Source organism: Oryctolagus cuniculus, chromosome 2 (genome assembly GCF_964237555.1).
Source record: "Oryctolagus cuniculus chromosome 2, mOryCun1.1, whole genome shotgun sequence".
Taxonomy (NCBI): Eukaryota; Metazoa; Chordata; class Mammalia; order Lagomorpha; family Leporidae; genus Oryctolagus; species Oryctolagus cuniculus.
Window position 1 is genome coordinate 68,629,263 of NC_091433.1, and position 13,223 is coordinate 68,642,485.

At 40.3% G+C, this 13,223-nt stretch overlaps 1 protein-coding gene across 11 annotated transcripts in view; it reads right to left on the reverse strand.

Moving 5' to 3' along the window:
- Positions 1 to 13,223, reverse strand: part of FAT1 (FAT atypical cadherin 1) — a 131,882-nt gene that overhangs the window by 14,803 nt on the left and 103,856 nt on the right. For all 11 annotated transcript variants that reach the window (XR_007914547.2, XM_051833580.2, XM_051833573.2 and 8 more), the window contains 9 exons: positions 12,220 to 12,373; positions 10,938 to 11,171; positions 9,502 to 9,891; positions 8,169 to 8,383; positions 7,794 to 7,931; positions 4,647 to 4,790; positions 3,894 to 4,091; positions 1,885 to 2,686; positions 1,619 to 1,750 (listed from right to left, as the gene is read on the reverse strand). Coding sequence is in view for 10 of the 11 variants with exons in the window: in XM_051833580.2 (XP_051689540.2) it covers positions 1,619 to 1,750; positions 1,885 to 2,686; positions 3,894 to 4,091; positions 4,647 to 4,790; positions 7,794 to 7,931; positions 8,169 to 8,383; positions 9,502 to 9,891; positions 10,938 to 11,171; positions 12,220 to 12,373 (2,407 nt within the window). In the remaining variant the exon portion in view is untranslated. The remainder of the gene's footprint in view (positions 1 to 1,618; positions 1,751 to 1,884; positions 2,687 to 3,893; positions 4,092 to 4,646; positions 4,791 to 7,793; positions 7,932 to 8,168; positions 8,384 to 9,501; positions 9,892 to 10,937; positions 11,172 to 12,219; positions 12,374 to 13,223) is intronic.

The window sequence follows — 13,223 nt, forward strand, 5'->3', positions numbered from 1 at the left end:
TAGGAATGTTAAGACTCAAAATACACAAAGACCTCTACACACTGAAAAAGAAAGAGACAATCAAACAATATGAACAGACAAGGCCACACAAGATAAGCGCTAATATTCGAAGAACAAAAGAAAAGACAATGGTCACAAGTAGTCAAAGAAATACAAGTTAAAATAATAACTGGATATCATTCTCTGAATGAGAATAATTCACTGAATGAGGATAATTCATTTTTAATTGAAAACTTCCAATACTGGCAACAGAATGGGGAATGAGAAACTTGTATGTGACTGGAAGAAATAGGAATTGGCACCAGTTTGGGGGAAACTGACTTATGTATCTATAAAAATTTATAGTTAGTTATAGCAAAGCAAATCCTATTTTTATTGTCCCTATTATACAAAAATGAAAGCACCAGATGTAAAGGTACATATACAAGGATTTTCTTAAATGGAAAACAGTATAACAACTGGCATCTCTACATATAAGAAAAATGCTGAATTAATAATGGCATCATCATGCTAGGCATGCTAGAATAGTATATACTTATTAAAAAGAATCAGGTTTATGTGCAGGGGCTTGGAAGGATGCCTTTAATATACCAATAATTGAAGGCAAAATACAAGAGATACAGGACTGTGTGACATATAATCACTCTTGAGTTGTGATTTTTTTTTCAGTAAGCAGAGGAAATGATGCACATCTGGTACAATGATTAAGATGTTGCTGGGGATGCTCACATCCCATATCAGAGTTCCAAGGTTCAAGTCCCGAGTTGGCTCCTTACTCCAGCTATCTGGCAGCACGTGATGGCTCAAGTAGTTGGCTCCCTGCTGCCCACATGGGAAACTAGGATGGAATTCCTAGCTCCTGCCTTTGGCTGTCCAGGCCTGGCTGTTGCAGGCATTTGGGGGTGTGAAAGTTTCTCTCACAATCTAACCTCCAAATAAAATAAATAAGACATTTAAAAAAAAAGAAAGAAAGAAATCAGCAAATGAGAGAGAAAAAAATAGCCCTTTAATATAGGGCCCAATTGGGGCAGGTGTTGAGGGAAAGCAGGCTAAGCCGCCTTTTGGGAACTCCAAATCCCTTAGGAACCTGCTGGTTCGAGTCTCAGCAACTCTGCTTTTAATATAGCTATCTGCTAACTGCCTTGGAAGGCAATGGATAAAGGCTCAAGTGCTTGGACCTCTGCCACTTATGTGGGAGCCTCAGATGGAGTTGCTGCCTCCTGGCTCTGGCCTGGCCCAGCCTTTGCTATTGCAGGTATTTGAGAAGTAAGCCAGCAAATGGAAAGTCTCTCTGTGTTACTCTACTTTCAAATAAACAAAGCTGATAAATAGACAGATATAGATAGATAATCTATCTAAATATATATCTTTTATCTATCTAGCTATCTACACGTTTATGTAAGCATGGATGATGCAGAACAAGGACACAAGCCTCGAACTCAAGGGTGTCATTTTGAGTCAGGAAGAAAAGTTACTGCTGTCCCTCTTCATTTCTACATTTGATTTGTTATAACATATTATACAATGCTTTTTGATTCTAATAAAGAAGAAAATTATGAAAAACTTTGAAAAGTGACTTCTTAAAAAATAGATGTAAGCTTAATCATTGCGTTCTCACCTGGGCACTGACCAAATTTGCCTCCAGGACAGACACAGGTGTACTTCTCCTCTCTGGGGTCAGTGATACATTCAGATCCCTCGGGGCAGGGATGGTCTTCACATCCATGGTGAACAGGTGGGCATTTTCCCTCTTTAATTAAAGAAAAGAATGTTGTGACAGGGGAGACAACAGGAATTTCAAGAAAATGACCTTCCATGTACACCACTGAAGGCCACACACGAAGTCATCTATAACACTTATTTTCATAGACATACGTGCATTACCTTTGCAGAGACAAACAGCTGTTCTATGGTGTCGAGGAGTCACAAAACTCAGCCTGGCCGTGCTGTGTGTTGACATGACATTGTCATCCACAGACACCTTTTCATCACAGAATTTCCAGGGGCACTCCAGTCCTGCACAGAGCTTGTGGAATACATCCAAGATCCTAACACCAATGATTTCTTCAATGTCAGTCACAGAAGAATTAATCTTGTGCAGAAGTTGTTTTGTTGAAACCTGGGTACTACTTGATTTCTCTATAAAAAGTAAGACATCCAGATGTGGGTGAGGCTCAGAGGCCTGCAGACTCACAATCTGTACATCATTCCTCCTCACGCCCAGGATGTTCCTTAAAGCTCGCTGGAAGTTGCGCCAATAGTCACCAACAAATTCTTCCGGAGTGAGATTGGCAAAGCGGATGGCAATGGTATGGTTCAACATCTCCTGTGTCACTTGCCTGATATGCACTGTGATGTCAGCCACCGTTGTAAACTTTCCATCTGTTACACTGACGTTGAGAAGGTACTGTCCTATATCTAGTCTTTTGTGTGCTATCAGCTTACCCCCAGTGCTCGAAACAGAGAAGAGGCTATCCATTTGGGGGTCAAGACTATAGGTTAAAGTGTCATAGACATCTTGGTCTGTTGCATGGATCTTCCCAATGACGCCACCTGAATATTCTTCTCCAAAAGCAGTAATGAAAATCTCCAGTGGCAAAATTGCAGGAGGATGGATGCTCTCCTCAATAACCCGAACATCAACATATGTCAAAGATGACAACTGTGGCTTTCCATTATCTGCCACCTATGAGAAAAGAAACAGGAAATCACTTTTGTCTATGTCTTAATAAATATATTTACAGTGTTCAAGTTCTAAAACAACACCATTGTTAGATGATTCCAGTCATGTGTAACAATTCTTCCATTAAAGACGGACTGAAAATATGATGATGGCCCCATAAGATTATAAAGGAGATGATAAATCCCTATTGCTTAGTGATGCTGTAGCTACACTCACAACATAACACAGTATTCACATTAATCATACTGTGGTGATACTGGTGCAAAATTTCTGTACTGTCAATCATAGTACATTGTACTTGACAATGAAGATAAATGACTATGTTAATGGATTATGTATTTACAATGTTTTTATTGTTATTTCAGAATACTCCTTTGTCTTATATATAGAAAAAAAGTTGTCTGTAAAATACTAAACCATGTTATGCCAGCACTAGCCTTATAGTCTTTCTTTTTCCTTATATTTTATTTACTTATTTGAGAAGCAGAGTCACAGACAGAGAAAGGGAGAGACAGAGAGGAAGGTCTTCCATCCACTGGTTTACTCCCTAGATGGCTGCAACTGCAGAGCTAGGCCAATCCTATGCCAGGAGCCAGGAACTTCTTCTAGATCTCGCACACAGGTGCAGAAAGCCCCAACACTTGGTCCATCTACCACTGTTTTCCCAGGCCATTAGCAGAGATTTGGATCGGAAGAGGAGTAGCCAGGACTCAAACCAGCACCCATCTGGGATGTGGGCACTACAGGTAGAGGCTTAACCTACTACACTACAGTGCCGGCCTTCCTCACAGCCGGTTTACCACATTTCTTAATTGCACCAAGAGGCCAAGTTGAGTGATGTGCCTACACCATCTAGATTTGTGTAAGTGCACTCTGGTGTCTCCATGGCGACAACATCACCTGACAATGCATTTCCAGTGTTAAGCAATGCATTTTTCCACAGCAGAAGCAAATCCAAGAAGGGACAAATCATTTGTTTACAGCTCTGTCACTAACTCCCACTGAAGCCCAGCTCTCTGAATGTCGGTGACAAAGCAACCAAATGAATGAGTGAGCCCCCTCAAAGTGCAGTGGGACAAAAACACAGGCCACCACTTTATAAATGTTTGTTTTTTCATGAAAGGTGAGATGTTCAAAGGTGACCAGGTAGCTGCCACCCAGCAGCTCTTCTCAGGAAGCCACAAGAAACCCACAAAGAAAGCTGAAATACCTTCACCCGCAGCAGGTAGTGGTCCCTCGCCTTCCTGTCGATGGCAGCTGCAGTCAAGAGGACCCCTTGCTGGCTCACTTCAAATGCTCTGTCATCATTTCCACTTACAATGGAAAAGAAGAAGGGCGGGCCATTGTGAGAAGAATCCTTGTCTGTCACCACTAGCTGCAGCACACTGAAGCCCACAGGCTTGTTTTCCTGCACAAAATTAAAAACAAGGCAAAATCAACACAACCAAATGGCAAGAGACACATGTGCATTCTCTGTAACAAAAAAAAAAAAAAAATACACAGAAACAAAGCTGCTCCACCTGAAAGAGAAGAGAGGTGGAGGGAAAGGGATGGCTGGTGGGCAAGCAGGAGCTAGGACAAAAGACAGGGCCAGGGAGGAGGGTATGTGTGTGAGAGCAATGTTGGGCAGCAGGGGTGGTGATGAGAAGGGGAGGGAAGAAGTCGCAAGGAGGGGAAGCGACAGGGGCAGAACATATGACTAGGAAACAAGCTTACGATTCCCAGGACAGTGAGCATGAAATCAAAAGCACGAAACCAAAGCATGAAAAGAAGGGATATAAGCTTGGGAACTGTTAGAAAATGTTCATCGTTAAATATTGACAGAGACGCCTTTAATTTTATTTTTCCTATTTTTCTAAAAAGCAGCCTTTGGAAAAGCAAGCTATTGCACACAAGCCACCGAGGACAACGAAAGGGCTCATTTCCAAGGCGTCCCATGAGCCGTGCAGCAGCCCGGGCTCACCTGGATGATTACACTGTAGTTTTCCTTGGAGAAGACTGGGGCATTGTCATTGACATCAGACACATCGATGTTCACCGTTGCCATGCTGACTCTGGGTGGACTGCCATTGTCCGAAGCTTGAACCGTGAGTGTGTAACCGGAAATCTTTCCAGGGAAAAGACAGAGAATGCATGTTCGTTTCACAAGCAATGCATAGGGTTTAAACCAGAAGTGTCTGCCTGACAATCTGGAAGGCAGATCCCAATTAATTGCCACTGTTTGCTGTGTCCCAAAAGTAGGTCATTCCCTACAACCAAGTGTACTGAAAAGAGCAGGCATTTTTTCAAAAGAAAAAGTTACCAGTGATGATGAGATTCTCTGATGCCTCTAAAAAACATGCTCATTTTGTTAAAAGTGCTTTATGTTAAAAATTTTGCATATTAACAGAAATTAAGGCCACAAAGTAATATTAAGTATCTGAAAAAAAGTTAACACTACTATCTCAAAGGCTGCTGCTTCAGCATTTGAGATGAGTAATAATATGGAAGGCAGCTTTCCCCGGGGACTAAATTACACTCTTCGCCAGAACTAGACAGACGTTAGCTGTCTCTGTCTCGGTCTCTCTCTCTCTCTCGGATGGTGACTCATTTCCAATACCTCAGGATACTCCAGACCCGTCTTGATTCTGCACTTGGACCAAACTCCACTGTCTAAATCCCTCAAGATTATCTCTTTATGATCTTCTACAAAAGAAATGAAGACAAGTGAGATCGCTTCTTTCTCAGGGCAGTTCCCCGGGCAGCTCTCTTCCAGAATGAGTGGTGGAAGAAGTCAAAACGATGGCTAAATCCCAGAGCATGCACTGCAGAACATTAGCCCTGCAAATCACTCCAATCAAAGGGGGTTCCGAGGGCGCAGCAGCTTGGGAAAGCCCACAGGCTATCTCCTTAGCAATCCCCCAATGGATACAAGTCTATTACAGGATCCGCTCTTCATCCAAAATCACTACTCTGCCCAGAAGCACAGGCAACGCCAGGCAGAGCAGTCATGCTTCCTAACCTCTCGGCAAGTCCCTACTCAAAAACAGGCCTGAAAGGAAATGACAGAATTGAGACCTTAATGAGGTCTCTCAACACCATCTGCCCAAATTCCTCTAATCTTTGCTGAAATCATCTGCTTCATTATGGTCAACCTCCTTTACTCTCTAAAGCCAAGGTTCCTTTCAATTCTTCAGCGCACTGCTGCTCTGAGGCGGTTTCTTCCTTCCTCTGGGAGAGTCTGAGTGCAGGCAGCGGTAGCGGGCTGGGCGAGGGTCAGCAGGGCTTACCTCAGCTCACCCGCTCACATCCATCTCAATCCCTGAGGCCACTTCTGTGGTCTTCTCCAGGCTATGGCCCACACCTACACTTCCAGGTTTCAGGTGCCTAAGTCTGACTAACAGCTCCAAATACGGCTGACTGATCCTCCTTGGAATGCTATTTTCCTGTAAAAAGCAGCATTACCAAAGCCCACATTCATTCATCTCTCCCAGCCCCTACGAGTCTCTGCCTCATAGCGCTCCTGCTTCTCTTTCATGGTACTACCCAGGAACAGCAAGACGGGAGAAAATCAAGCCACCTCTGACTCACTGCTTTCTAGGCAGGGCCGTATCACAGCTTTGGGACTCTAACTTTTCCTGCACAAAGTTTCTTCATTTGCCTTTTCACTCAATGCTCACCGCTGTTTTCCCAATTCAGGCTTCTGTTGCCTCCAAACAGATCAATTGTCCACAGCCTTCCTACTATGCTAAAAAGTACGTAGACCTACTATAGTACCAATCTTCTATAATGTCGTCATGCTGTGACCTACTTCACCAATATTTAATAATTCCCTGATGCCTGGGGCATCAATTCTGAACCTCAGATCCTGGTTTTCTTTGTGGCCCATCATCTATTCCTAACACATCTCTCTATTTTCTCTCTCTACTTCCTTATACGATTTCTTTACTCCAATACAACTGGGTGAAGCTCCCTAAATATATCCCACAGGTTCTATCTCCATGCCTTTGTTCATGTAATTCCTTACAGAGAATTTCACTTTTCTCAACCTCTAGTTTTCCAAATTTCTGCAATTAATTATAATTCAGCTTCTAGCTCCATGAAGGGTCTGAGAATGCTGGTTCCAACAGTAACTTCTTCCTTTCTACAAACTTTTTTTTTTTTTTTTTTTTGACAGGCAGAGTAGACAGTGAGAGAGTGAGAGAGAGAGAGAGAGAGAAAGAGAGAAAGGTCTTCCTTTGCCGTTGGTTCACCCTCCAATGGCCGCCACGGCCGGCACGCTGTGGCTGGCGCACTGTGCTGATCCGATGGCAGGAGCCAGGTACTTATCCTGGTCTCCCATGGGGTGCAGGGCCCAAGCACTTGGGCCATCCTCCACTGCACTCCCGGGCCACAGCAGAGAGCTGGCCTGGAAGAGGGGCAACCGGGACAGAATCCGGCACCCCGACCGGGACTAGAACCCAGTGTGCTGGCGCCGCTAGGCGGAGGATTAGCCTAGTGAGCCGCGGCGCCGGCCCCTTTCTACAAACTTTTACTACCCAAACTTCATCAGTATGAAATATATTGCTTCTGTTCTTTGTTGAGATTCTCATACTGTAATTTCTTTTCAAGTAATTACAGTCATGAGAAGACTGGTAACATCATATTGGTCTTCACCAAATCACCCAACATATACGAACACAAAGCCCTTCTATTTTACTAAATTGGGAATTTGTAAACAGGCTTTTAAAATGTTTTTTTAGCATTTATTTATTTTTCATCTGCTTGTAAGGCAGAGAAGGGGAGAGTAAGAAAGAGGGAGACATGGAGGGGTAGGGGCCAGTTCATCTTCTATTGCTAGTTTACTCCCTAAGGGCCTGTAACAGCAACCAGGGCTGGGTCAGGCTGATGCCAGGTGCCTAGAACTCAGTAATCTGAGTCTCTTATGTGAGTGGCAGGGTTCCAAGTACTTGAGGCATCATCCAATGCTTCCAAGAATGCATGAGCAGGAAGCTGGATCAGAAGAACAGAGTAGCCAGGACATGAACCAGGTACACCAACATGAGATGCAGGCATCCCAAACAGTGGCTTAACCTCCTGCACGATCACACTTAGCCCCTGTAAACAATTTAAACCAAATTTAATCACTTACTGTTTCCCGATCTAGAAGTTTGGTCACTTTTACTTCTCCCTTCACAGGGTCAATTGTAAACGGGCTTCCCTGATTGCCATCTATAATTGAATAGTGGATATAGCTGTTTGAAGGTCCATCAGCATCATCGGCCATAACCTAGAAAATGTCACACTTCTGTTTAGGAGACGGCTAAAGGTGGCACAGGAGTCTGTTAAGACAAATTTCCAATATAGCGTCTACTTTGAGAAAATTATAATGAAGTCAGTAGTTGATAGACTAAAAACTATTTTCTCATCTCCAAATTTTTTCAAATAAGGTCAATTTAAAAACTGGATCAATTTTATTCAAGGCTCTTAAAACTATCCAGAAAACCACAGAGAGAAAAATACACACTGTAACAACAGACTGTTCAAGAACGGCATCTTCACTGATCACGGCTGTGTAGGTGTCCTGGCTGAACACCGGGCTGTTATCATTGATGTCTGTTACGTTGACATTCACAGTCGCAACATCACTTAATGAGGGTGTGCCTCCATCAGTAGCTTCTACAGTCAGGTAGTATTCGTGAGAGCTTTCATAATCCAGATTCTCAATAATGAATATGGCCCCTGTAAAGAAAATCAAAATTACCTCCCCAATACTTTATAAAGGCAACACTTTTTCCTATCATAACTGAAACTGCTAAACAAACTCAGTTCTTACTTCCAAAGTTCACTTACCATTTATGTATTTTATCTCCTATCTTTTCTAAACAACATTTCACTAGAGTTTAATAAACAAAAAACAAAAAAATTCTTTAGTGCCTTTTAGTTTCCTTTTCTTTCCATATTTTTTAAAATAGGGATATATATCCTTTTATTTAATCTCTTTTAAAAAATCCCTTTACTTATTGTGTCTTATTCTTAGAAATTTCTGATTTCACAATCCCTTTAATGTCTTTCCAATTCACTTCATTATGCTCATCCTAATCAAAAAGAGAAGGGGGTAAAAGAGCCCTAAAAATAGTAATTGCATGATATCTATTAAAAATGTTTTAAAATAACATCACCAGACATTTATTCTTTACATGACACACACAGGAGTCACAAAATCCGAATGCAACAATTTTTTACAATGTTCAAAGACACAGCTATTTTAGACTACAAAAGTACTTGTGCAGCAAAAGTCAGCAGGTCCTATCACTTTCGACCTTGTAGATAATCTTTCTGTGTGATTTGAAGTATCTCAACTGTTACATACATAACTATTATAAAGAAGTCAATTTAATCAGCTATCAGATATCCACTGTGGAAACCAAGATCAAAGAGGCGAACCCACTGTTTCACTTGGGAAGCTCCTTCAGAGGAATTTGATACGGGGGAACAAAGACATTTTTTATGCAAGTCCCCTACTATCACCTGCTCTTATCTTTACTAACTTGCAACACCACACATCATTACTCAACCAATGGTATGCAATACTGCAGTTTTATATTTTAAGTTAATTTGCTTGTAGCTTATAAGGGATATGCCAGAAATGTATTTTATTAACTAGGTCTATAGTCTTAAGTCTTTAAAATCACTTTTAATCCCACTTTAAATAACAGCAAAAAAGAAAACTTGACTTCTACCTTTTTAGGACATCTACTGATATTTATGTGAACTGTCACTTCATAAAAGGTAAAATAATAAGGCAAATCTACTTTTGTATAGAAAAAAGGGCTTCCTCTCATTTATTTAGTAGTTACCTGTTTTAGAGTCTATGCTGAATTTTCCATGTTCATTTCCACTAATTATGGAATAGGTGATTTCTGCATTTGCTTCAATATCCCGACTTGCCGCATACACTTGCAGAACTTCTGTTCCGATAAGACTATCTTCAGACACTGTGGCACCATATTCGCGGTATTCAAACACAGGTGGGTTGTCGTTTATATCCAAAACTGATACAACCACAGTGCCAGTAGCTGTCAACCTTCTTGGCAACCCATGATCTACAGCTTTCAAAGTAAGAGTATACACTGCCTGTAGCTCTCGATCCAAAGGCTTTTCTAACTGAATAATTCCAGATAACTCATTAATGGAGAACTGTCCATCAGCAGAGTTAATCAGTGAGTAGGAAATCTTTCGATTCAATCCTGTTGAGACATGAAATCACATCACAAGGGTTTGTACCACTGAATTTAAACTTAATTTAAAAAGGGAATGTGCAAGTACACATATTTAAAAATTCTTATGAATATGATCTGGAAAAAAGCGAAGTTTTAGATTAACAACATACTGAATTAAAACAATTATTTCACAGATTTTATACAGGTGCCCACATTATAGTACCTAACAGACCTTTTAAACTGAAATTTACTATTGAGCTTCAGTGATAATTATTTGAAAAGCAACATTTCTACCATTCTTCTGATTCCTTCAGCATTAGTATGTCTGAAGAAGTCACTTTATTCTGTTATCAAAATGGTATGAACGTATATCCTAGTCTTATTTTCCCCATAAAAAATTTTGAAAGATTTATGAAATTTATACAACAGTATTTGTTTGTTATGTTTCTATTATATCAAAACTTCTTTATGTAACCAGTGGTTTAGTCACAAAATAATAATTAATCTCCATATTAATTAATAAAGCCACTGATTTTAGTGCCACCATAAATACCTGACTCAGTATGGTCACTAGGAGCAACTTCGAGATTATAAACACTCATTAAAGCTGACTTGAGGGGCTGGTGTTGAGGGACAGTGAGTGAAGATGCCGCCTGTGATACTGGCGTCTCATACGTACACAGGTTCAAGCTGCAGCTGCCCCACTTCTGATCTAGCTCCTTGCGAATGAGCCTGGGAAAGCAGCAGAAGATGTCCTCCCTAAGTACTTGGGTCCCTGCCATCCACAAGGGAGACCTGAATGGAGTTCCAGGCTCCTGGTTTCAAACTGGCCATTGCACATGAGTGGAGGATCTCTCTTTATCTCTTTTGTCTCTCCCTTTCTAACTTTGTCTTTCAAATAAATAAATTAAAAGAAAAAAAACCCTGAGTATCCTAATGACTTCATTCTACCCACATGATGAGCTATTCAACATGCACAAAGAGTTACAGAGGCTGAATCTGGGATATGTGTCAACACAGAAATTCCCAAGATCTCAGTGGGCAGTGTTAGGATCCACACTTCTACAGGGTACCTGCATCTGCATCTGTGGCCTGCACTCTTGTCAACAGTGTTCCAGGTTCTGTGTTCTCAAACACAGTGATGGTGTATGGATCAGCAGAGAATTCAGGTGCATTATCATTCACATCTTCTAGTGTGAGCACAATATTGGCTTGACAAAATCTTCCACCTCCATCTGTGGCCTTGACTAGAAGATTATAAACTGCTTGTTCCTCACGATCAAGGGGGGCTAATGTTTTCAGTTCACCTAAAAACAAACAAAAGTAAGTGAATTCACTTGAAATCTAAGATGTGAACAGCAACTGTGCATCTTATGTCCTCCCTTTTTCAGAGTGAGGGCTTTCCTCCAGAGCACAGTGTCACCAGTGTCAAGACTCACAGCTGCAGGAGCACACTGAGTCTACATTGTTTCTTCTTTATTTCCTTTATTCTTTTTTAATAATATAAAGGGAACACATAGTTCATAGATAGAATATTAAAAATATAATGATACTTCCCTCCCTCTCCATCCTCCTTTCTACCTTCCTTCCTTTGAAATAACACATTTTTAATTTATTTTATAGCCACAGGCTTACTGCTCCACTAGAGTACGACAGGTAGAAAACAGAAAGACCCCTGTTCAGCAGGCTTACAGACAAGGACTACAAGCAGTTTTTCAAACCCTGCCAGGCTAGCTCTTTAAAGCCATACAGATCTGAGGCCAGGGGCCTCTTATATTACATATAGTGTTGCAAAAGAAAAACAACTACCTAAGTTAACAAATAATTTTTTTAATATTCTCCAAAATTGGATTCATAAGTTCACAGTTAATTCTTCAGAAGAAAAATTAAAAGGCTTAATATTAGAAAACTGATCCCAATTTCAACAAAATTGCAGGAGAAACAAAAGTCAATTTAAAAATGAATAAAAATGAGGAATTCTGTCTTATGAAAATAAAACTATAAATTTATGTTCACAAATTCAAGAAAATATGCTAAGAGTAGACAGCATGATGGATAAAACAGAAAGTATGTGATATATTTTAATGCCTGAATCTTTTTAAAAAAATTTAGTAGCTATTTCTAAATTTCAACTCCTCAATTCAAGTAGCAATACTGTCAATGTTAGACTTTCCACCTCACCCTAAATTTTACAATCTCGATTACTATTTAGATTTCTAAAATATCAATTCCAAAGCATCAGAATAAATTTGAAAAAGATAAAATGTAATTTAAGATTTTATATATGATCTAAAATCACCCCCCTACATAATTTTGTTAAAATACACAGTTATGTGTGTCAGTCCACATCACTACCTGTGTCTGGATTTAGTCTGAATTTTTCTGCACCAGCACCAGATAACGTGTAGGTGATTTCAGCATTGGAACGGATATCTGCATCTGTAGCAGAGACTTGCATGATCAATTTCCCAGGAAGAGTGTCTTCAGGAATGGTGTCTGAATATAAAGTCTAGAAAGATTCCAAACAATGTCATTAGTGTAAAAACATTAAAAATCAGCCTGGCTGTCAAAGAAATAATGAAAAAGACATTTAACTTAGGCCACAGAAAACCCGGGCAATTAAAAACCATAGAGTTTTTAAAACTAATTTTCATGCAGTACACATGTAAAACAAGGAAATGCCACGCAAACAGTTCCCAACACTATATCCCTGAAGGAGACTGGCAGGACATTTAACCAACACAACACTGAGTATGCCACTGAGTCGGTTTCATCTTTAGCTCAGTTTTAATTCTTAGGACAAAATTTAAGTAGTGTTCCTCACCTACCTAGAAATTAGACAGAATAAATACCTGTTACATCATTTCCACTTATTTTCAAATATAGGAATCTATTGCATGTGATTATTCCTAATGTACCACCAAATAATTGTGGTTGGAAGAGAAGAAATCTTTGTGTTGTGAGAGAAAACAAGGATTCTCTGACTCCCTAGAGGATAGGCAAGGCTCAAGCCCTGCTGTTACTGTTTGATTCCTTTCCTCACACCTGCCCTAACTCTCAAACTTAACCAACTACTGTTTCCAGTTCCAATTATTCAGGAACCCATGCCATAAATGAAACCCGAAGAGCAATAGATTAACAGCTTCCTGAATTCACTTTCTTAGCAGAAGTTCAATTACAGGTGAGCTATATTTTACGACACAGAACATGTTGCAACACTGATGACTTCAAGTATCTAGTGTCCTTTTGTTATTCCCAAAACTATTGTATCAGTTCCAAATAATATGAAAGGGGTGAAAAGTGACAATATATACACATTTGGTTTTTAGAAGAGGTAATCTATTCCCATTCATAATCCA